This window comes from Mustela putorius, unplaced genomic scaffold (assembly GCF_011764305.1).
Source record: "Mustela putorius furo isolate JIRA1106 unplaced genomic scaffold, ASM1176430v1.1 tig00000081_pilon_pilon_pilon, whole genome shotgun sequence".
NCBI lineage: Eukaryota > Metazoa > Chordata > Mammalia > Carnivora > Mustelidae > Mustela > Mustela putorius.
In genome coordinates this window covers 1,010,203-1,034,293 of record NW_025421272.1, presented here as the reverse complement: position 1 = coordinate 1,034,293, position 24,091 = coordinate 1,010,203, and the positions used below count along the sequence as shown (strand labels likewise).

At 41.3% G+C, this 24,091-nt stretch overlaps 1 protein-coding gene across 3 annotated transcripts in view; it reads right to left on the bottom strand.

Moving 5' to 3' along the window:
* The window catches only part of RNF185 (ring finger protein 185), a 38,602-nt gene extending 16,152 nt beyond the window's left edge, over positions 1 to 22,450 (bottom strand). For 2 of the 3 annotated variants that reach the window (XM_004766400.3, XM_004766402.3), the window contains exon 1: positions 22,278 to 22,417. Coding sequence is in view for 1 of the 3 variants with exons in the window: in XM_045065819.1 (XP_044921754.1) it covers positions 22,278 to 22,435 (158 nt within the window). In the remaining 2 variants the exon portion in view is untranslated. Of the gene's footprint in view, positions 1 to 22,277 lie in introns of all 3 variants that reach the window. The other variant, XM_045065819.1, reaches the window with a different exon arrangement.
* Positions 22,451 to 24,091: the final 1,641 nt, after the last annotated feature.

Here is a 24,091-nt window from a genome sequence, read left to right as displayed (position 1 = left end):
CATAAAAGTATGTGTCTAAACTTATTTGGGTAAAATACAAATATATAAAAGGATATACACATATATAGATACACACACATACACACACACACACACAGAGGCAAAGAAAACGTCTAGAAGGCACACACTAAACTATCAACAATTATTTCTGGGATTAGGGAATGCGGAACTTCGAATTTTATATTCTCATCCTGTTTTAATGTTTTATGACAATCAGGTTATTACTTTTATAAGAATGCTTAAAAAAACTGTAAAATGTATGTATAATATTAATTAGTTAAAATAATGAAATATAAATATTAGAAAATGTCTTTTAAAATGTGGGAAAACACACCTGGTTTTTTGTTTTTTTCCCTTTTCTTTGTTTTTAAATTATTATTACTTTTTAAAGATTATTTATTTATTTATTTGACAGAGAGAGAGAGAGGTATCACAAGTAAGCAGAGAGGCAGGTGGAGAGAGGGGGAAGCAGGCTCCCCGCCGAGCAGAGAGCCCGATGTGAGGCCCGATCCCAGGACCCCAAAACCATGACCCGAGCCGAAAGCAGAGGCTCAACCCCTTGAGCCACCCAGGCGACAATTTTAATTATTGTTTTTATTAACATATAATGTATTATTGGCCCCAGGGGTACAGGTCTGTGAACCGTTAGGCTTACACACTTCACAGCACTCACCATATCACATACCCGCCCCAATGTCCATAACCCAACCACCCTCTCCACACACCTCCTCCCTGCAGCAACCCTGTTTGTTTCATGAGATTAAGAGTTTCTTATGGTATGTCTTCCTCCCGATCCCATCTTGTTTCATTTTTTCCTTCCCTAACACCCAAACTCCCCACTCTGCCTCTCAAATTCCTCATATCAAGGGAGATCATATTATACTTGTCTTTCTCTGATTGACTTACTTCGCTCAGCATAATACCCTCTAGTTCCATCCACATTGTGCAAATTCAAGATTTCATTTCTTTTGATGGCTGCATAGTATTCCAGTGTGTGTGTGTGTGTGTGTGTGTGTGTGTGTATCACATCTTCTTTATCCATTCATCTGTTGATGGACATCTAGGTTCTTTCCATAGTTTGGCTATTGTGGACATTGCTGCTATAAATATTTGGGTGCATATGCCCCTTTGGATCACTACATTTGTAGCTTTAGGATAAATACCCAAAAGTGCGATTGCTGGGTCGTAGGGTAGCTCTATTTTCAACTTTTTGAGGAACCTCCATGCTGTTTTCCAGAGTGGCTATACCAGCTTGCATACCCACCAACAGTGTAGGAGGGTTCCCCTTTCTCTGCATCCTCGCCAGCATCTGTTGTTTCCTGGCTTGTTAATTTTAGCCATTCTGACTCGTGTGAGGTGGTTATCTCATTGTGGTTTTGATTTGTATTTCCCTGATGCTGAGTGATGTGGAGTACTTTTTCATGTGTCTGTTGGCCATCTGGATGTCTTCTTTGCAGAAATGTCTGTTCATGTCCTTTGCCCATTTCTTGATTGGATTATTTGTTCTTCGGGTGTTGAATTAGGTAAGTTCTTTATAGATTTGGATACTAGTCCTTTATCTGGTATGTCATTTGCGAGTATCTTCTCCCATTCTGTCAGTAGTCTTTTGTTTTGTTGACTGTTTCCTTTGCTCTGCAACAGCTTTTGATTTGATGAAGTCCCAATAGTTCATTTTGCCCTTGCTTCCCTTGCCTTTGGCGATGTTTCTAGGAAGAAGTTGCTGCAGCTGAGGGTGAAGAGGTTGCTGCCTGTGTTCTCAAGGATGTTGATGCATTCCTGTCTCATGTTGAGGTCTTTCATCCATTTTGAGTCTATTTTTGTGTGTAGTGTAAGGAAATGGTCCAGTTTCATCCTTCTGCATGAGGCTGTTCAATTTTTTCAACACCATTTGTTGAAGAGACTGTCTTTCTTCCATTGGACATTCTTTCCTGTTTTATCGAAGATTAGTTGACCATAGAGTGGAGGGTCTATTTCTGGGCTCTCTATTCTATTCCACTGATATATATGTCTGTTTTTGTGCCAGTACCACACTGTCTTGATGACTACAGCTTTTGTAATATAGCTTGAAGTCTAGAATTGTGATGCCACTAACTTTGGGTTTCTTTTTCAACATTCCTCTGGCTATTCGGGGTCTTTTCTGGTTCCATATAAATTTTAGGATTATTTGTTCCATTTTTTTGAAAAAAAATTGATGGTATTTTGATAGGGATTGCATTAAATGTGTAGACTGCTTTAGGTAGCATAGACATTTCCACAGTATTTGTTCTTCCAATCCATAAGCATGGAACATTTTTCCATTTCTTTGTGTCTTCCTCAATTTCCTTCATGAGTACTTTATAGTTTTCTGAGTACAGATGTAGATTCTTTGCCTCCTTGGTTAGGTTTGTTCCTAGGTATCTTATGGTTTTGGGTGCAATTGTAAATGGGATTGACTCAATTTCTCTTTCTTCTCTCTTGCTGTTGGTGTATAGAAATGCAACTGATTTCTGTGCGTTTATATCCTAACACTTTACTGAATTCCGGTATGAGTTCTAGCAGTTTTGGAGTGCAGTCTTTTAAGTTTTCCACATAAAGTATCATATCATCTGCAAAGAGTGAGAGTTTGATGACTTCTTTGCCGATTCAATGCCTTTTCTTTCTTTCTGTTGTCTGATTGCTGAGGCTAGGACTTCTAGTATTATGTTGAATAGCAGTGGTGATAGTGGACATCCCTGCCGAAACACACCTGTTTTAAAACTGTTTATAGTGACTATCTGTATTGGTGGGGTCTTAGAGGTAGTGACATATTTTCTTAGTCCTCCGCATTTACAAAACTGACATTTTTACATGTATTATTATTAAATCAGACAAAAACAAGAGCAATCGTGCATTTGAAAACAAAAACAAAAACAACAACCTCTGGGGGGCCTGGGTGGCTTAGTCAGCTAAGCATCTGCCTTTGGCTCAGGTCATGACCCTAGAGTCCTGGAATGGAGCCCTGAGCTGCCACAGGCTCTCTGCTCAGCAGGGCATCTGCTTCTACCTCTCCCTTTGCCCCTACCCATTTCAGGTGCGCATGTACAGCTGTATGCACTCTCTTTCTCTCCAATAAATGAAATCTTTAAAAAAAAAAAAAAAGTAAAAATCAAAAACATTTCTCAGTGTTCCAATTTTCCCCAAATTCTGGAAATCAACCACTCTGAGTAGATACCTTGATGACTACAATCTCTTTTCTCACCTGAAAAGTGAGGGTGTCATGCTTTCTACAGGGCTGCAAAGGTGGCCCTATGAGATAATACAGTGACCCAGGGGGTCACCAAGACCCTCAGTGACACCAGAGGGTCCACCAAGGTAGGAGGGGGCCACTGCTACTGGGCAGATGTACACAGACACCCCTTATCCTGGTTCATTAGCCCCCCACTGCACCCAACAAGGCTCTGCATGGCTCATAATCCTAAGGGACAGAAGGCTTAAGGGGACAGTCAGGATCAAGGCAGGTGTGAGGGTGGGAATGGTCAGGGGACAGTAACAGGACAGATTAGTTTGCAGATAGCAGCAGGCTTACAGCAGGTTAGACACTGGAGAGGCCTGCACATTTCAACTTCGAGCAGACCACATTAACTCTCATTCTAATTCTTAGTAGACTGACCACGTGGTCCCTACTCAGGCTCTAAAGCCTCCTCCTAGAAGGCACTAAAATGTTTGCGAAGTGAGTGCGTGTGGGCATGTGTGACTGGTTTTGATTAACAGGCTGGCTGCTCACAAACCTCTCTCTGCAACACATCATGGGCCCTAGAGCTGTGCACCTACCCATGGAGCCTTTTTTCCTCACCTCCTCCCTACCCTCATGTAAAGGAACTTTACCACGCCAAGGCAGTATGGCAGAGATGAGCAACCTTCCCCGGGGGCTAGCTACTAAACACTGCCAGAACGAGAGAATATGACCACATCCTCCTGTACCCAGCAGAAGTGGGACAATGGCTAGAGGCCAGAGGACCCTGGTTGGCTCAGGAAGTGCACAGAATAAAGGGAAGCAGGTCCTGAGCATGCCTGAGCTGCCATTCTACTAAAACTTTCTCCTGGTCCTGGTAGAGACTATGAACTTCAACCTGACCACACAACAATCCTGCTCAGGACAATTCTTCACTCCTGATCTGAATCTACTTTCTGCTTTTCAAGCACATTCACATCTATTTCCACTCTGATTGTCACTCCACTTTATAGAACAGGCTATCAGGCCAGGGAGGTTAGAGGACCTGCCCAAGGCCAGGCCACCACCCAGCGCCAAATTCAGACTTTCCAACACAACACTGGCACTCTTTTCACTTTTACATGTTATGCTTTACCATGTAGCTTTACAAAATTAAATAACTGGTCTTTGTTTTCTGTCAAGTTTATTGCGCAATGCTTTAACTTTTGAGTGAGTGTGACTCATACATTCATGCATTCAATCAATGTATGTCTAGCACCAACTACATTTAAGGCTTGGGGCTACCAGCTCTGTGTGTGGAGGGAAGTCACAAAGACCACAGCCAAGCTGAGGCTCTGGAATCTGGAATAAGAGCTAAAGAAGACACATGGATAATTATAAGAATTCTTATCCAGGGGCTCCATCAAACTTGCCTGTTTTCCTAAACAAGGCACCCTCTCAGAAATCTGGCTCCTAGGGGTACCTGGGTGGTTCAGTGGGTTAAGCAGCTGCCTTCGGCTCGGGTCATGATCTCAGGGTCCTGGGATCAAGTCCCGCATCGGGCTCTCTCTGCTTGGCGGGGAGCCTGCTTCTCTCTCTCTCTCTCTCTCTCTGCCTGCCTCTCTGCCTACTTGTGGTCTCTCTTTCTCAAATAAATAAAATCAATCTAAAAAAGAAAAAGAAGAAAGAAAGAAATCTGGCTCCTAGACCCCTCACTGATTTTCTTTTTTTTAAATTTTATTTATTTATTTGACAGACTGAGATCACAAGTAGGCAGAAAGGCAGGCAGAGAGAGAGGAGGAAGCAGGCTCCCCGCGGAGCAGAGAGCCTGACGTGGGGCTCGATCCCAGGACCCTGAGATCGTGACCTGAGCCGAAGGCAGAGGCTTTAACCGACTGAGCCACCCAAAAGCCCCCACTCAGTGATTTAAATAGGATTTGGATCTGGACAGTGCCCAAGAATCTGTATTTTCAAATAAGTGCTCCTACCTTTCACATCAGGTAATTCTTTGATGAAGTTTTGGAAACCCAGCTTCTAAACTCTACCAAAAGCACAAAGCAATATGACACAACACAGAGTTTGGGAGGGACAGCGACCTCTGGGCCTGTCCTTCAAAATGTACAAATGTACAAACCCCAGCTACAGTACAAAGAGGTCAGATAAACTTGGGGGATGGGAGACAGACAAGTCAGCTGAGATTCTCAGACCAGTCAGCACTTCTGGTCCATCTAAGACAGAACTGATCCTTAAACAAATTCATTGGGGCGCCTGGGTGGCTCAGTGGGTTAAAGCCTCTGCCTTCGGCTCGGGTCATGATCCCAGGGTCCTGGGATTGAGCCCCGAATCAGGCTCTCTGCTCAGCAGGGAGCCTGCTTCTCTCTCTCTCTCTCTCTGCCTGCCTCTCTGCCTACTTGTGATCTCTCTGTGTCAAATGAATAAATAAATAAATAAATAAATAAATAAATAAATAAATAAAAGAAAAAAGAAAAGAAAAAACAAATTCATACTTAGTTTCAAAAGACATTCCTAAATTTGAGCTGTTCAGGTTGGCACAAGTGGTACTGGGACTAAAGCAGTTTGCAATACTTAATGATCCCTTAGGAATGCAGAGCCTGGAAGCTGATATCGGCTTCCAGCTGATATTGGCTGACCCAGCATCCTCACTCCTATTACCTTCCCAGAGCTGGCTTGGTCTACCTCACAGGAACTGAGCAAGGAGGAGAACACAAAAGTTGCATATCCCTTCAGGAAACCCTGAGGAACTTGACCTCATAAAGAAATCTCTTCATAGCATCCTTGTATTCAGTTCTCAGGTTCTAGAGAACTGCAGGTATTCAAAATCTGCCTTCTTAGTGCCTTTAAACTCTAAGAATTCTTGGACCAGCGTATGCCGAGGTATCTAAGTTAATCCTAGTGATGAAGATTATAAATTTGGGTGATAAATGACTAGCACGATCTCAGAGGATACCCAGAAGAGTTCTTGTTCCTATGGACACATGCTTGTTCACGTGCCCTCACGTGGAAGCCTTCTACCAGGAACTGTAGCTTGCCCAAGCCCATCTGTGTTGCTCATTAGGCTGCTGCTGGACCACGTGTAGGCAGAGATGAGAACTGCATTCTGAAAATGTCTACATCACACTCACAGAAGACTGGAGTAGGAAGAAATCTAAGTAAGTTGATTGGAACTTGGAACACACAGAAACCAGGCTCTAAAATTTTAGAGTCTGGATGTGGTTTAGATAGGTCCCTAAAGAGAGGTCTGGCCCTCAAATACAGGAGCATGGGCATGAATGACCTTCCACGTCCGAAAGAAGAGAGGAAGCTGAGATTGGCCTCTTTTCTTTGGAGCAGCACTGCTCCTTTTCTATGGCATCCTTTAACCTCCCTATCTGCTCAACTAACCCCTCACTTATCTTCAAAGATTTTTTTTTTAAGATTTTATTTATTTATTTGAGATAGAAGTGAAAGCACAAGCTGTAGGGAGGAGCACAGGGAGAGGGAGAAGCAGGTTCCTCGCTGAGCAGGGAGCCCAACCAGGACCGAGATCATGACCTGAGCCAAAGGCAGGCAGATGCTTAACTGGATGAACCACTCAGGCACACTATCTTTAAAGATTTACCAAAGATCTTATATGCCAAGCATTCAGGATACAGAGATAAAGGGTTTCAGTCTAAAGGGGGACACAGATAAGTAAACAAGGCAGCCTAAGCTTGCTGAGTGCTGACAGAAATACACATAGAGGGCATGACTTCAAGGCATGCTGGGAAGACATAGAACACAGGAGAAGTGGACAATGCACTGTGCTGGGTTCAGGGTGGCTGGAGCCCAGAGCGCATATGGGCATGATAAGGCAGCAAGGGGCTGGGACTGAAGCAGAAGAAAGGCCTTAGATTCCTTGTGCCCTTCATATTTGAGTGGGGACTCTGGGATCAGCTATTCCTACTTTTTCATATTGTCTTCAGGTACTTCTGCATAGAAAGGGTTTTTCTTTGATTTGGTTTAAACTTCAATCCTTTTCCTTTTTTTTTTTTTTAAGACTTTATTTATTTATTTGACAGAGAGAGAGAGAGAGCAAGAAGCAGACTCCCCACTGAGCAGAGAGCCTGATGCAGGGTTTGATCCCAGGACCCTGAGATCATGACCTGAGTTGAAGGCAGAGGCTTAACCTGCTGAGCCACCTAGGCGCCCCTTTTTAAAAGATTTTATTTATTTGAAAGAAAGAGTGAGAGAGAGAATGAGCCAGGCGGAGGGGAAGGATAGAGGGAGAGGGAGAAGACTCCCCACTGAGCAAGGAGCCCCATGTGGGACTCAATCCCAGGACCCTGGGATCACAACCCTCGCTGAAGGCAGATGCTTAACTGACTAAGCCACCCAGGCACCCCTTCAGAGCTTTTCCTTAAAGCTTACCAGGTTTCATAGGAAAAGGTAAAGCAGGATTTGCATGATCAACGGTAAAAACTTTCAAGGGTCATCCGAGAGCTGCCTTTTATCATCCTTTCTATCACGGTCTTAAAATGTTCTTTATGGGGCACCTCACCCCTGCTTGTGCCAGAGCTCACGTGCCCACATTCTCTCTAAAATAAATAAAATCTTTAAAGAACAAAACACAAAAAACCAAAACTAGCATAGCAGAGGAATTTGACGGCTTTGGGTTCAAATCTCAGCTCTGCCACTTACTTGGTTAACTTTAGACATTATTTTCTGAGCCTTTATTTTACTCCTATGTGTAAAATGGGCTATTACCTTTCTCCCAGGACAGTTTATAAGAATTAAAGAGATAAAACAATAAGGCACTAGCACAGTGCCAGCAGACTTAAGAGCTTAAAAAATATTAATCTTACCCTCACTGTCAGATCTCACAAGGTACATAAAGATCTCACAAAATATAAAAAAAGTCATCCTTTTTTATATTCCCCACAGAGCTATGTAATCAGCAGGTACTTGGTTAATTTGCTTAATGAATGAGTCACAACTTCCCTTTCTGAATGGCCATCATTCTTTGAAGGCATAGTAGGTGCAACATCAGAACTGTGTATGAGAAAATCCAGAATGGGATACACTTAATTTGATTCAGGCAAAATCAGATTTTCACCAAAAGTTTTAAAATCAGGAGCCATTTTTAATATTTATTATTACCATGAATAATGTCAGCTAACACACAGCATTCTTTACATGAATTATCTCATTTAATCTTCATAACCTACCTCTGCGGTAAGTACTACCATACCATTGTTAGCATCCCCTGGGGTGTTAGATTAAGGGTTAAGAGTAGTCAGGTCATTTGATCAGAGCCAGTCAGAGGCAAAGCTTCCCAACTCCCAAGCCAATGTGCTTAACACATTTCAGTGAGCTGTTTGTGTGTCTCCATCCTTGGTCCCAGCTTCCAGGTGCCTTACTCAGTACAGGGCCAGAAACCTGAAGAACACCTCATAAATGTGCGTGGGTTGATAGATCTGATAGCCAGACTTAGAACTATACAACTCAAACAGACATCCCTCCCCACTCCCTCCTGCCTGCCTCTCGGCCTACTTGTGCTCCTTGTCTGTCAAATAAATGTTTAAAATCTTAAAAAAAAAAATCTTCAGGGGCACCTGGGTGGCTCAGTGGGTTAAGCCGCTGCCTTCGGCTCAGGTCATGATCTCAGGGTCCTGGGGTCGAGTCCCGCATCGGGCTCTCTGCTCAGCAGGGAGCCTGCTTCCCCTCTCTCTCTCTGTCTGCCTCTCCATCTACTTGTGATTTCTCTCTATCAAATAAATAAATAAATAAAATCTTTAAGAAAAAAAAAATCTTCAGATTGGAAAGATCTCAGTTAAGGGCTGTAGATTTCAAGTATAATACAGTGAAAGGAAAAATCTGGAACCAGAACTAGTCTGACACTCAACTCTGCCACTCACTAAGCCAGGGTCCTCACTTACACATAGAGTAACTTTGTCTGCCCTTCCTTCTTTTTGAGAAAAGTTTTCAAAATGAGAGTTTTGCCTTTGTTTTCATGTGGTCAGTAAATCCTTATTAATACAGAATCTATAAAATCTCATTAATTCAGATTTTACCTGAGGCTGAGCTAAAGAGCTCTAAAATATCCTGAAGGTAGAGTATAAAAAGTAAATAAAAGATAAGATTTAACTAATTAAGGAGAAAACTTCATAAGAATTTAAGAACTCCTAGCTCATACTTGACAAAACAATGATCTCACTTCTCCTTTGAAAAGGAGGTCCAAAAAAAAAAAAAGGAGGTCCAAAGGAGGAACATCAAGAGAGCATATGTAAGATAAACCAACTACAGTTTAAAGTAATAAAACCAAAATGATACCATTTAGAATAATATATAATACTGACTTTTACAAATCAGGTTTGTGTCCTGAGCCACTTGATGTTAATTGTCAGAGCAGTTCGGGAAACATTTGGAGAATGCCAAGGACTATGCTCACTGATAAAAATAAATTAGAAGGCACCTGGGTGGCTCAGTGGGTTAAGCCGCTGCCTTCAGCTCAGGTCATGATCTCAGGGTCCTGGGATCGAGTCCCGCATCGGGCTCTCTGCTCAGCAGGGAGCCTGTTTCCTCCTCTCTCTCTCTCTGCCTGCCTCTCTGCCTACTTGTGATCTCTCTCTGTCAAATAAATAAATAAAATCTTTAAAAATAAATAAATAAATAAATTAGACAAAGTTCTGGGTCCTGCCCTCAAGAAATCTATGGTCTAGTCATAATATAACTGTCCTTTTAAAAAAAGAATCTCACTGAAAAATGCCTCTGCAGAGCTGGTAGTGCTAAGAAAAGACAAGTATTTCCCTGGGCTTTTGCCCAGGACCCACTCCCATATTGAGAGAGCTGTTCCTCTTTAAAAACTTCCCCCATGACTATACCACACAGCACTTCTGAGGAGCAACTGGGAGCATGGATATCAAATAACCAGGTGCTACAGAGACTACCAGGGGAATCAACCCGGTGACTAACACCAAGAGTGGAATGGCCAGCCAGACCACTAGACCATTTCCACAGAAACAAGTCACAGCTTGCTGATTCTGACCTCTGTGTGTCCTTGGACCACCATTCAGTGATGTTTTCCTGCCACTGCTCAATGAGATGTACTCATGACATCCTAGCTGATGTGAAGAGTAGAAAAGTAGGGGCCGTGGTAGTACTATGTGACAATTCAGACCACTTCAGAGACTCTCTTTTTTTTTTAAGATTTTATTTATTTATTTGACAGAGAGAAATCACAAGTAGACGGAGAGGCAGGCAGAGAGAGAGAGGGAAGCAGGCTCCCCGCTGAGCAAAGAGCCCGACATGGGACTCGATCCCAGGACCCTGAGATCATGACCCGAGCCGAAGGCAGCGGCCTAACCCACTGAGCCACCCAGGCGCCCCCACTTCAGAGACTCTTAAGCCAGAACCCACTTGGTAGCTTCTTCCCTCCTTTAAATACTACATTTCTGGGAATAATTTTTTAGACAAAACATCAAATGCAAAGGCAACAAAAGAAAAAAATAGACAAATTAGACTTCATGAAAATTTTAAAATTTTGTTCATCAAAAGACACTAAACAGAATAAAAAGGCAATTCACAGAATGGGAGAAAATATTTGCAAATCATGTATCTAAGGGATCAATATCCAACATATATGGAAAACTCCTAAAACTTGGGACACCCTGGTGGCTGAGTTAAACGTCTGCCTTTGGCTTGGATCATGATCCCAGGGTCCTGGGATGAAGCCCTGCAGTGGGCTCCTTGCCAGTAAGGAGCCTACTTCTCCCTCTCCCTCTGCCCCTCCCTCTGCTTGTGCTTTCTCTGTCAAATAAAAAAATAAAATCTTAAAAACAAACAAACAAAAAAAATCCAAAACTAAACAACAATGAAACAACAGTCCATTTCAAAAATGGGCAAAGGAGGGGACCTTGGGTGGCTCAGTCAGTTAAGCATCTGCCTTCAGCTCAGGTCATGATCCCAGGGTCAAATTCACCATTGGGCTCCCTGCTGTTGGTGGGGGGGAGCCTGCCTTCTCCCTCTCCCTCTGCCTGCTGCTCTCCTTGCTTCCCTCTGTCAAATACATAGAATCTTTAAAAACAAAAAAGAATGGGCAAAGAACTTTATAGACATTTCTCCAAAGAGATACAAGTGGAAACAACATGAAACAACATGAAAAAATGCTCAACATCACTAATTACAAAAATCCAAATCCAAACTACAAAATACCACCTTATACCCATTAACATGGCTACTATAAAAACAAAATAAAGAAACAAAAAACAGAAAGTAACAAGTGTTGCTGAGGAGGTGGAGAAACTGGAACCTTAGTGTACTTTTGTACTTTTGGTAGGAAAGTCAAATGGCACAGCTGCCGTGGAAAACACTATGGCTATTCCTCAAAAAATTAAAAATAGAATTACCATATGATCCAGCAATTCTGTTTCTGGGTATATAGCCATAAAAACTGAAAGCAGGGTCTTAAAGAAATATCTGTACACCCACATTAATATTTCCATTATTTACAACAGCTAAAACATGGAAATAACCCAAATATACAGCCACAAATAAATAAATGGATAAACAAAATGTGATACATGCATACCATGGAGTATTCAGTCTTAAAAAGGAAGAAAATTCTAACACATACCACAACATGGATGACCCTTGGAGACATTATGCTAAGTGAAATAAACTAGGTGAAAAAGACAAATACTGTAGGATTCCAGTCATATGAGGTACTTAGAAGAGTCAAAATCACGGAGACAGAAAGTAGAACTGTGGTTGCCAGAAGTATGGGAAAGGAGGGAATGGTGAGTTACTGTCTGTTTAAAGATTTTATTTATTTGACAGACAGAGATCACAGGCAGGCAGAGAGGCAGGCAGAGAGAGAGAGGGGCAAGCAGGCTCCCTGCTGAGCAGAGAGCCTGATGCGGGGACTTGATCCCAGGACCCTGGGATCATGACCTGAGCCAAAGGTAGAGGCTTTAACCCACTAAGTGACCCAGGAACCCTTGAGTTAACTGTTTAATGGGTACAAGAGTTTCAGTTTTGCAAAATGAAGAGTTCTGGAGATAGATGGTGGTAATGGCTGCACGACAGTATGAATGTACCTAATACCACTAACCTATACACTTAAAAATGGTTAAGATGATAAATTTTATTATGTGTATTTTACTACAATAAAAAAATTGGAAAAAAGATCCTATGTTTCCACAAAGTGTCATTTATTTTATGATTCCATTAACAGAAAACATCTACAACAGGAGTTCCTGGCTGGCTCAGCTGGTTGTGTGTATGTCTTTTTTTTTTTTTTTTTTTTTAGGATTTTATTTATTTATTTGACAGAGAGAGACACAGCAAGAGAGGGAACACAAGCAGGGGGAGTGGGAGAGGGGAAGCAGGCTTACCGCTAAGCAGGGACCCCCAATGTAGGGCTTGATCCCAGGACGGTGGGATCATGACCTAAGCCGAAGGCAGAAGCTTAACGACTGAGCCACCCAGGTGCCCCAGTGTGTGTGACTCTTGAACTCATGATAGGTGTGGAGCCTACTTAAAAACTAAAAAAACAACAACAACAATAAAAATGGGTGAATGCTGTCTTAATTTTAAAAAAAGAGAAGATCTAAAATAGACAAATTCATAGAGATAAAAAGTGGATCAGAGGTTACCAGGAGCTAGGATGAAGGGGGAATGGGAAGTTACTGTTTAATGGGTATAGAGTTTCTGTTTGGTGTAATGATAAAGCTTTGGAAACACATAGTGGTGATGGTTGCACACACTGTGAATATACTTAATGCTACCAAATAGTACACCTAAAAATGGTTAAATGGTAAATTCTGTTATGTATATTTTATCACAATAAAAGTTTTTAAAAGAATCTGTGCTCCTTATTAGAAAGAAACCAGAATTCTCCTCACTAAGAACATGCTGAGTCATTGTTCTATATACCCAAGCAATACTTATTAATTTACTGAATAACCGAATGGCTAAGTGTATATATCAGAAGTAATGCTTACAAAAAAGACTGGCAAAAGCACAGAGACATCAGCATTAAAATGCTAACACGAGGGGCCTCTGTGTGGCTCAGTCCTTCCTTAGAGTGTATGACTCTTGATCTCAGGGTGTGGGCTCCAGCCCCACCTTGGGTGTGGAGATTGCTTAAAAATAAAAAATCTTTAAAAATGCTAACAAGAAAAAGCAAGCTATAGAACTATGTGCACTGAATGGTTCTAACCATTAAAAATGTACACACTGGGGGAGAAACAAGGAAATTTAAGCAACTTAATAAAGGCTCTTTTCAGAAACAATGTGGGTAGGAAGAGAGGTAAGCTTTTCTGTATTTCCCAATATGAACATGTATTACCTTCACAATTAAAATTACTGTTTTGTGCCTCTCACCCAAAATAGTTTCCACTTAGAACTTCCTAACTATTTCAAAAAACAAGTTCCAAAGTTATGTGTCCTTTTAAAGGTACTGTGATACCAATTAATAGGGGAAAAGGGCTTAGTAAAAACCAGAGTTAACTGTGGAGAATTTATTTAGGTTGAAAGAAACCTCTGTACTTCATTTAGCCCTAATTTCTCATTAAACAGCTCTGACTTCTTTACAACATAGTTCCAACCCTAGGTTGATCAGTGAACAAAGAAAAATTTAATGATGGTCAGTGGACCCCCCTTACACGTGCAAAGGTACCTCTCTACAAACTCCTCACAGAACAGTGTAATTTATAGTACAGACACACACACACACACACTCATTTCAAAGAAGAAAGTATTAAATAGAACTTATTGTGAATAGATTATCAGTGTAACTGATTACCAAGTCTAATCTAATCAGTGCGCATATTTCCTTTGACTGAGCTGGTCATGTCCTTTAATTTCTCTATTTTAGCATCTGCCTAACTGCACTTCTCTCCACCACATTTCCCATTATTTTTAAGAGTATGTTCAATATCTCCAGAGATAACCTGCCTGGTACCTGATCCAGCCACTTGCTTCTTTAAGCTTTTCATTAATATCTTGTTTTCTGCTCAACTTCACCAACCCCTGTCTGTGGCCAGGCTCTAAAATTCGTCATTAACTATTACTGGACTACTAAAACATGTATTTCAGTAGTCTCATCATCTGACCACCACTTCCCAAATTCTAGCAAATTCCTTCTTAACTGTTCAGTTTGATAAGACTTCAAAATACCTGGGATGGCTGGTTCACTAACTTTACCCTCTTTCTACTGCACATTAAGGCTCTTCAAGTGCTTTCTTCCTTTTAATCTTATTTAGATCTCATGGTCCATCCTTTTCCCCATATGCATACCTCCATAATTTCCTTCCCCCCCTTAGTTTCCATAAAGGACTTACTTTAAAAAATGTAAACCAGTAAAATATTGCCTTCCTATTTACTGATATATTAAAAGAATTGAATAGGCCTACAAGAAGGAGATTTTCTGATCAACTTACCTTGAATTTATGACCTCAAGACCCCCTGCAATTTTTTTTTTAAGATTTTATTTATTTATTTAATAGAGAGACAGCGAGAGGGGGAATACAAGCAGGGGAGTGGGAGAGGAAGAAACAGGCTTCCCGCTGAGCAAGGAACCTGAGCAGAAGGTAGACACCCAACAACTAACTGAGCCACCCAGGCACCCCAAACCCCTTGCAATTTTTAGCAATCCTTTCACCATATTTTGAGTCAATGTAATTTATAAGTCTGTGATGGCTGTTTCGTAACTTTTTACTCCTTCAGTTATAAACAGCCCTTACTTTCTCTTCACCTTCACTAATGACCATCCTTATTATTTCCCTGAAAAAAACTAAAAACAAGAGAGCTGCCTTATCTTTCTATTTCCAAACAGGACGACTTGGCTCTGTCTGTAGTCTTATATTCTTTTTTCTCTCTTTACTACCATGCATGAACTATCTCTGCTCTTAACTAAGGCTAAACTACCCACTCATACCATGGATTACATTTCCTCTCACCTGTTCAAGGTATTTGCTCCCCAAAATATACCTTTTTCCTTACATCTTTAAAGTTTGGTATTTGGATAAATCTTTTCTTATTTCTAAATCAATAAGAAAAATCTGTGTTTTCTATACTGTAATGTCTCCCATCTTAATTTCTACATACTTTATTAAAATACTTATTAAATGAGTGAATTACTCAATTAATCGTTCTCAGGAATATGCCTCTATTTGGTTTCTAATTGTGAGGATTATCATATCTCATTCCTCATCCCCCAGTCCTTCTAATCTTTGGAAAAGGAAACCTATCCTTTTTCTTTCTTTCTTTCTTTTTTTTAAGATTTTATTTAACTGTCAGAGAGTTTCAAGGCCCCTAACGCTAGAAATGCTCTTTATCTGTTATAAGTCTGAAGTAAAAGGGGAATGGTGTACATTAGTCTAACTGAATAATTCCTCTTAGTTAAATGTAAAGATTCTGCATTTTGGACATTTTTTTATTAAGGACACGAATTCTACCAACAAATAAAATGCTGGAGGAAAATGCAGACAACCCTTGTTTGGTACAGTAAAGCAGAACAATAAAAATGCAAGCTGATACTATGAAAAATGGTCATAATAACCAATGGGAAAATCACAATTATCTGTGAATTTTTAAAATTTTATCACATTAAAAACACTCTTACTATTGGTACACATGCTTAGTGAAGTGAAAAAGTAATAATCAATACTCATTTAGTTTACTGTAACTTAAAACATTAGAAACATTGAAAATTAAAGTGTCTCTTTTCTTTGTAAAAACTTTCTTTTAAAGAGAGGGGGAGGGGCAGAAGGAGAGGGACAGATAAAATTTCTTTTTTTTTTAAATTTCTTTTTATTTATTTATTTTAGAGAGCATGAGAAAGAGCAGAGAGCACAAATTGGGAAGAGGTGGAGAGGGGCAGAGGGAATGGAAGCAGCAGATTCCCCACCAAACAGGGAGTGACGTGACACTTGATCCCAGGACCCAGAGATCATGATCTGAGCTAAAGGTAGATGCTTAACCTCAAGGGAGAGGTTCCACACACAATGCAGAGTCAGATACAGGGCTTGATCTCACAACCCTGAGATCATGACCTAAGGCAAAATCAAGAGTTGGATGCTTACCCAACTGAGCCATCCAGGTGCCCCTGTTTTATTTTTTAATTATATGTGTAAGATGGTCTGGGTATAGCCAAATGCTCTGGAGTCAAAAGAGGCATAGGTGCACTGGTAGCTCTGCCACCCCACGCAGGTGCCCAATATCACAAGTCTGGAGTATTCCAAACCACCACTGACTCCTCTACTCCTTGACTGTGACCAGACAACCACCAGAGTAGCTCTCAGATGTCAGGACCTCCTAGTGGTCTTATCACATTTCAAATAATACTGTAGTACCCCTTTTACCTGACAATGGCCATGCCACCTGTGCATGATCAGTAGTGGTTGGAGCTGAGAGAAGCTCTGAATGGTCAGCAGTTTCAAAGGGACAATTACTCTGCACTTCAGCATGTCCAAATCCAACCTCATTCAGATCAGGGAGTTACTGGCATTGCCCCAGATTCTGCAGTTCAGCTCACTCTCAGTTACTTCAAGGGCTTCAGGCAATCTGCAAACTCTTTTAATATTTACATGCAAAACTGTGCGTGGTAACAAATAACTCAATTACAAAACAGACAAAGGATCTGAATAGACATTTCTCCAAAGACACACAGATGGCCAATATGCACATGAAAAGATGTTCAACATCATCAGTCATTAGGGAAATGAAAATAAAAACTACAATTAGATGCCACTTTGCAACCACCAGGGTGGCTATAATAATAACCACAAAAAGAGACAATAACAAGTGTTGAAGAGGATGTGGAGAAAATGGAACCCTCACATATTGCTAATAGGAATGTAAAATGGTGCAGCTGCTGTGGAAAACAGTTTGGCAGTTCTTCAAAAAGTTAAACATTGAGTTGCCATATGACCCAGCAAATTCCACTCCTAAGGAGACACATCTAGGAGGACTGAAAATATGTTCAAACAAAAATGTGCACATGAATGTTCACCAAAGCATTAGTCATAATAACCAAAGGGCAGAAACAATCTAAATGTCAATCAATTGATGAATGGATAAACAAAATGTGCTGTAACCATACAATGAAATATTATTCATCAAATATAATGAAGTACCAATACAGGCCACAACATGGATGAACCTAGTGAAAACATATGCTTAATGAAAGAAGCCAGACACAAAAAGACCCACATTGTAAAAAGGGCACATACTATATGAATCCATATTAGTGACTGCCAGGGGATGGAAGACGGGGGATCAAGGAGTGACTGCAAACATGTGCAGGTTTTCTTTGGGGGGACACGAAAATGGTCTGGGATTAAAATAGTGGTGATGATTATACAACCTTGTGAACATACTAAAAACTACTGAATTGTACTCTTTAAATGGTAAATTTTACAATATGTGAATTCTGTTTTTTAAAAAAATCAAAAGGGGCGCCTGGGTGGCCCAGTGGGCTAAAGCCTCTGCCTTCAGCTCAGCTGAGATAGAACCCTGCATCAGGCTCTCGGCTCAGCAGGGAGCCTGCTTCCCTTCCTCTCTCTCTGCCTGCCTCTGCCTACTTGTAATCTCTGTCAAATAAATAAATAAATAAAATCTTTAAAAAAAAAAAAACAGAAACAAAAACCTCTGCCGTCAGCTCAGGTCATGCAGGTCATGATCTCAGGGTTCTGGGATTGAGTTCCCCACCCCCAACCCATGGGGCTCCCTGCCCAGTGGGGAGCCTGCTTCTCCCTCTGCCCCTCCCCCACATTTACACTTTCTCTCTCTCTCAAACAAATAAATAAAAGCTTAAAAAAATAAAGTTTACAGTTATGAAAGACAAAAAAGACTTGAGGAGGAGTGCCTGGGTGGCTCAATGGATTAAGCCTCTGCCTTCAGCTCAGGTCATGATCTCAGGGTCCTCGGATTGAGTCCTGCATCAGGCTCTCTGGTCAGCGGGGAGCCTGCTACCCCCTCCCCCTCTGTCTGCCTCTCTGCCTACTTGTGACTTCTCTTACAATAAGTTAGTAAAATCTTTATACATTAAAAAAAAAAAAAAAGAACGAAAAAGACTTGAGGAACGGTCTCAGATCACTAGAGACTCAGGAGACTTGACAACTAAATGCAATGTGGGAAAGTGGGCTGGACCCTGGAAAAGAAAAAGAACAATGGCTAAATCTGAATAAAGTCTACAGATTAGTTAGTAGTACTGTATTAATGTTAAATTACTTATTTAGATAATTTTAACATGGCTATGTAAAATGTTAACATGAGGGAAAGCTGGGTGAAAAATATACAGGAAGTTTGTGTATTATTTTTGTAAGTCTAAAATTATTTCAAAATAAAATAAATTATACAAAAGTTTAAAAATGTTAAAAAAGTTAAAAATGTAAAAAAGTCAAAGAGTTAAAAAATGTACATGGTAAAAAATTTAGAAAATGTACACAATGCAAGTCGGGGCTGTTAAATTCTTTCTGTAAAATGCCATACCATAAATACTTTAGACTGTAAACCATATGGTCTTCGGGGCAACCACTCAACTCTTCCGCCAAAGATGATATGTAAATTAATGGGTGTGGCTGTATTCCAATAAAATCTTATTTATAGTTTTAATTTTCCTGTAATTTTCACATATCACAAAACATTATTCTTTTTTGGATCTATTCCCCACCATTTAAAAATATAAAATCCATCCCTAGCTCACATGCCATGCAAAAACAGGCAATAAAGCCAGATTTGGCCTGCATACCATAAACTGCAGACTCTCCAAATGAGAATTTGCTTTCTAAGAAGCACCAGGGTGGGTCCAGTCCAGAAAAGCATGAGACTCTTGATCTCAGGGTCATGAGTTCAAGCCCCATGTTAGGTGTAGAGACTACTTAAATAAATTAAAAAAAAAAAAAAAAAAGAATTTGCCAATGTGTGCTTCAATTAAAAAAGAAGTGTTGCATGCACAACAATTAAGTCTGGCAACGCTAGGTTAAACAAAATTAGGTATGCTTCTTTATTATAGGACATCTCACTATATTTAATGTGGTATTATATGCCGAGAAGTTCCAAGAAAAGATAATGATATACAGCATTTTCCAAACTTCTTTTTACTATGGAACACTTTTTTTCAGAAGCATCACTTCCGAGTAGCGGCCTGAAGAACACACTTTGGAAATGCTGATTCAGGTACTTTTTTAAAAGAAAAATTTCAGATTAGTAAGTATTAAAGATATCACCAAATTATGATCATTTTATTTTATTTTAATTTTTTTAAAAGATTTTATTTATTTATTTGACAGAGAGAGATCACAAGTAGGCAGAGAGGCAGGCAGAGAGAGAGGAGGAAGCAGGCTCCCCGCTGAGCAGAGAGCCCGATGCGGGACTCGATCCCAGGACCGAGATCATGACCTGAGCCGAAGGCAGCAGCCTAACCCACTGAGCCACCCAGGCGCCCCGAATTATGATCATTTTAAACCAGCACCTGGATATTATCTGAATAAGCATTTCACAATTTTGTTTTTAATCCTAGGAAACACAAACAAAGCAGGAAGGTAAACACAAGCAGGAAGCCTTAGCGCAAACACAATCTATTTTTTGGGAGGGGGATAGAATGTAAGCAGAACTGGGTCATAATATGGAATCTTTGCTCCATAGGGCACTCTATATATTCTTCAGGTTTTGAAAACGTGACCTGCTTTTAGGAACTTCAACATTCAATTAGAAAACTAAAGACAGGGATGCCTGGGTGGCTCAGTTGGTTAAGCCACTGCCTTTGGCTCAGATCATGATCCCGAGTCCCACATCGGGCTCCTTGCTCGGCAGGGGGCCTGCTTCTCTCTCTGCCTCTGGCTGCCATTCTGCCTGCTTGTGTGCCCAAGCTCGCTCGCACACACTCTCTCCAAGTAAATAAATAAAATTTTTAAAAAAGTAAAAGAAAAGAAAAAGAAAACTAAAGATGATCTAGTGGTGCATGGGGGGCTTGGTCAGCTCAGGTCATGATCTCAGGGTCCAAGCATGAGCCCTGGGGCTCTGCACTCAGTGCACAGAGTGTCCCTCTGCACTGTTCCTCACCCCCACAGGTCCTGCTCTCCCTCTCTCAAATAAAGAAGTAAGATCTAAAAAAGAAAAGAAAACTAAAGATATGCTAGAAGCATTACCTGTAGATTATACATTAGGGAGGATGAACTGGCAGGCAAGGCAAATCCCTAGGATGACTGGTTTTAAATGCTGGATGAAAAGTTAGCCGACAGATTGCAAAAATTCTCTCATTAGATATAAGAGCTATATAATACATTGGTGGATAGAGGATTAAAGAGGGATTTATGATCCGGGCAGGAAAGGCTGGCCTGAACAACCCTGAGGGGCCCTTCTCGACAAAGGTTCCTCAATTCTGTGATCCAAAGAGTTCACTGGCTTCTCCCAATCAAACACAGTCTCTCTCTCTCTCTTTTTAAAGATTTTATTTATTTGAAAGAGAAAGAGAGATCATGAGCAGAGGGCAGAAGAAGTAGACTCCCCGCTGAGCAAGGAGCCCAATGCGGGACTTGATCCCAGGAGCCTAGGATCAAGACCTGAGCCCAAGGCAGATGCTTGACTGACTCAGCCACTCAGGCGCCCTCAAACACAAAGTCTTTAACAGCATTTCCAAGTTACTCTAAGAACATAAGCTACAAACCAATGGGGTGGGGTACCTCCTTAGTTATTCAACAACACTTAAGGAGCCCTTATCAGATGGGCCATTCCAAAGTCCCTGAAAAAAAAAAAAATGGTGCAGAGGCACCTGGGTGGCTCAGTGGGTTAAAACCTCTGCCTTCAGCTTGGGTCATGATCCCAGACTCCCGGGATAGAGCCCCACATCGGGCTCTCTGCTCAGCAGGGAGCTTGCTTCCTCCTCTCTCTGCCTGCCTGCCTCTCTGCCTACTTGTGATCTCTGTCTGTCAAATAAATAAATAAAATCTTTTAAAAAATTAAATAAAAAAAAAAAGATGGGGATAGATTACATTAAATCAGACCACTAGCCTTACTTCTACAAAATGTAGGCTGGCTCGGGGGGAGGGGGGGGGGATGAAGGTGTCAAGAAAAGAGGGCAGAAAATATAAGTCAGTCAGCACCAGAAAGGTTGAAAGAGTTACTTAGAATCAGACATTTCAGGTTGGAAAGGACCTCCATCTAATATCTATATACCTCCTTTAACCGCAAGCTCATTACTTTTGGAGCCAATCCATTCCATTGCTGGTCACCTCTGACCAGCATTAAGTTCTTCAATTAAACCAAGAGAATCCGCCTACTGGTCTGAGCTCTGCCACTTTCAACCCCAAAGATAAAAAGTGAAGCCCTCTTCACCATAACAACTGTTCTCCGTTTTTAAAGACAGTTTCCTTCCACTCTTCTTTTCTGGGCTAAACATCCCAATTCTTTCAAAGATCCAGAGACGGCTCCAGCTTCCTCAAAGCAAAGAATACGGATATCTAGTACTCACAGCAGGAAAGCACTTCAAATCAGTGCCCTTCAAACATCAGTGTGTACAGGACCCCCGAGGTGTTATGTTCAAAACGTTCCCAGGTTCCGACCCAGATTCTAAATCAGAAGTCTTATTTGAGAACGGCGCTGAAAGCATGCACCTCGAGACATTTCAAAACAGACCAGTATAAGAACCATATTTTAGGCACACTGCCCTGTTTTACAAACGAGGAAACGGAGGCGCAACAAAGGGAATGGATTGGGCCCATAACGCACAACTGGCTGTATGCGGCGAAGTCTCTCGGCTCTCTCACTCCCAAGCCCAACTGTGCAAAATCATTTAAAGCACATCCACCTGAGAAGGCTGTCTCGAGCCGGGGACAGAAAGTGAGTTAGAGTGAGTTCCTGCCCGGAAAGGAGAGCTCGTGGCTGTCTTTTTCCTTCTCGGGGCCTCAGTTTCCCAAAACTATAACCACAGGATAAAAGACCACAACCCCGACTGCACCTCTTTTCTGGGGCGAGGGTCCCAAGCAGAGCGGGGGTTGTTGTCTCTGCGCCGCCGGGCCAGGTGTCTCAGCCTGTGGGCCCGGTTAAGGCAGAAGTAAGGCAGAAACCCTGCCCGCGTCCCTCAACTTCGACAGCCGCTAAACTACCACCCGAGCCCATCACGTACCTGCCTCTGTTCATCCAACACCGCTGAAGCCAACCCAGCTTATCCGTCCGTCCCTGCCACTCTGTCCCTTCAGGCTGTCGGGTAAGAACTGCGATGACTCCTACGCAGACTCCGGTCACCTGACACAAAGCCGCCCCTCTCCGAGGACTTCCGGCCATAACCGGAAAAGGTTGGTCCGCTGCGCGGGTCTCCCGCCCAGGTCAGGGGCCCTAAGGTTCCGCCTGAGGGCAGGAAGCGGAGAAACAGGGGCTGGTAGGCAGCTTTTTCAAAGAGCCTGAGTCAGGGCAGGGAAAGTACCAGCTAAGCTTGGAACATCGTGTTGAACCGAAATGTAAGGATGATGGGAATCAGAATGATGAGAACGTGTTAAAAGACACAGGAACTAACTTGAAGGAGAGATACCACTGACCAATTAGGGGCAATCTGAGCATCAAAATACATGATGATAGTGACAGAGTGTAACTAATGAAATAAAATGGTAACCCACGAGTCTGTGCTGATATAAATAAAGAAGTAAATAGATAAGGAGAAGGGAAAACCCCTCCTTTTAGTAGAATCCCAACTAACAAAACTGATGGAGTTAGAAAAACAATAATGAATGGTAGAACTAGAGGAATAGGGTAATTACACATTAAAAGTGTCTCCCATAAATTTATTGATTACGAAATGAAAATGGTAATTTTACAGAGGTATAACCTCGAGCAAGTGAATCAAAGTGATCCGAATTATAGGTCAAGTAAAGATCATGGTCCTTCCAATAAGACGCACTAATAAGGACACAACATCTTTTCTGTGATATTTCTATCAAAAATGTATAACCCATATCTCACATGGAAACATGAAATAATCCCAAATCGAGGGCACTCCACAAAATAACTGTCAGTATTATGAAAGTCAGAGATAGGCTGAGGAGCTATCCTGATTTAAAAGAGATTAAAGAGGCATGACAACAAAATGTGGTGTGTGATTCTAAATTGCATTCTAGAGGGGGAATGGGAAGCAGAATAGGTGTGATGTACAATATTGGGATAAGTGACAAATTTGAATATGGATTGTGGACTAGTTCCTAATGTCTATTGTATCAATGTTAAATTTTCTAAATTTGATCACTCTATTGTGGCTTTGTTAAGAGAATGCCCTTGTTCTTGGGAAATACTCACCGAAGTATTTTGGAGCTAAAAGGGCACAACTTAATTTTGGATTACTCAGAGAAAATTGCATGTATGTGGGGAGGCATGATTAAGCAAATGAGGTGAAATATTAAAGAGTAGTGAATCTAGGTAAAGGGTACATGGGAGTTCCTTATATACTTTTTGCAACTTTTATTTAAGTTACTAAAATTATCACCTAAATGCGGGAGTTCCTGGGTTTTAGCCAATTTACTTATTTATCTATCAAACATTTGTTTGTATTAGGGACTGGCGATAAGAGACAAGACAAGATCTTTGTTTTCATGCCTTGTGGGAAAAATATTGAACACATGATCACAAAACTAACAGACTACTTATCCTGAAAATAACAATAGTTAACATTTGCTGAGCTCTAACTAAGCACACTCCACACAATAGTTTATTTGACCCTCACAGCAGTCCTTTGAATGGCTTTGGTGGTTTTCTCCATTTTACAAATGGGTAAAGGAAAACTTTTTAAAGTTTACACAATGTTATCATTTAATTAAAAATTTCCAGGGATGCCTGGGTGGCTCAGTTGCTTAAGTCTCTGCTTTCAGCTTGGGTGGTGATCCCAGAGTCCTGGGATCGAGTCTTGCATCAGGCTCAGTGGGAAGCCTGCTTCTCCCTCTGCCTGCTGCTCCC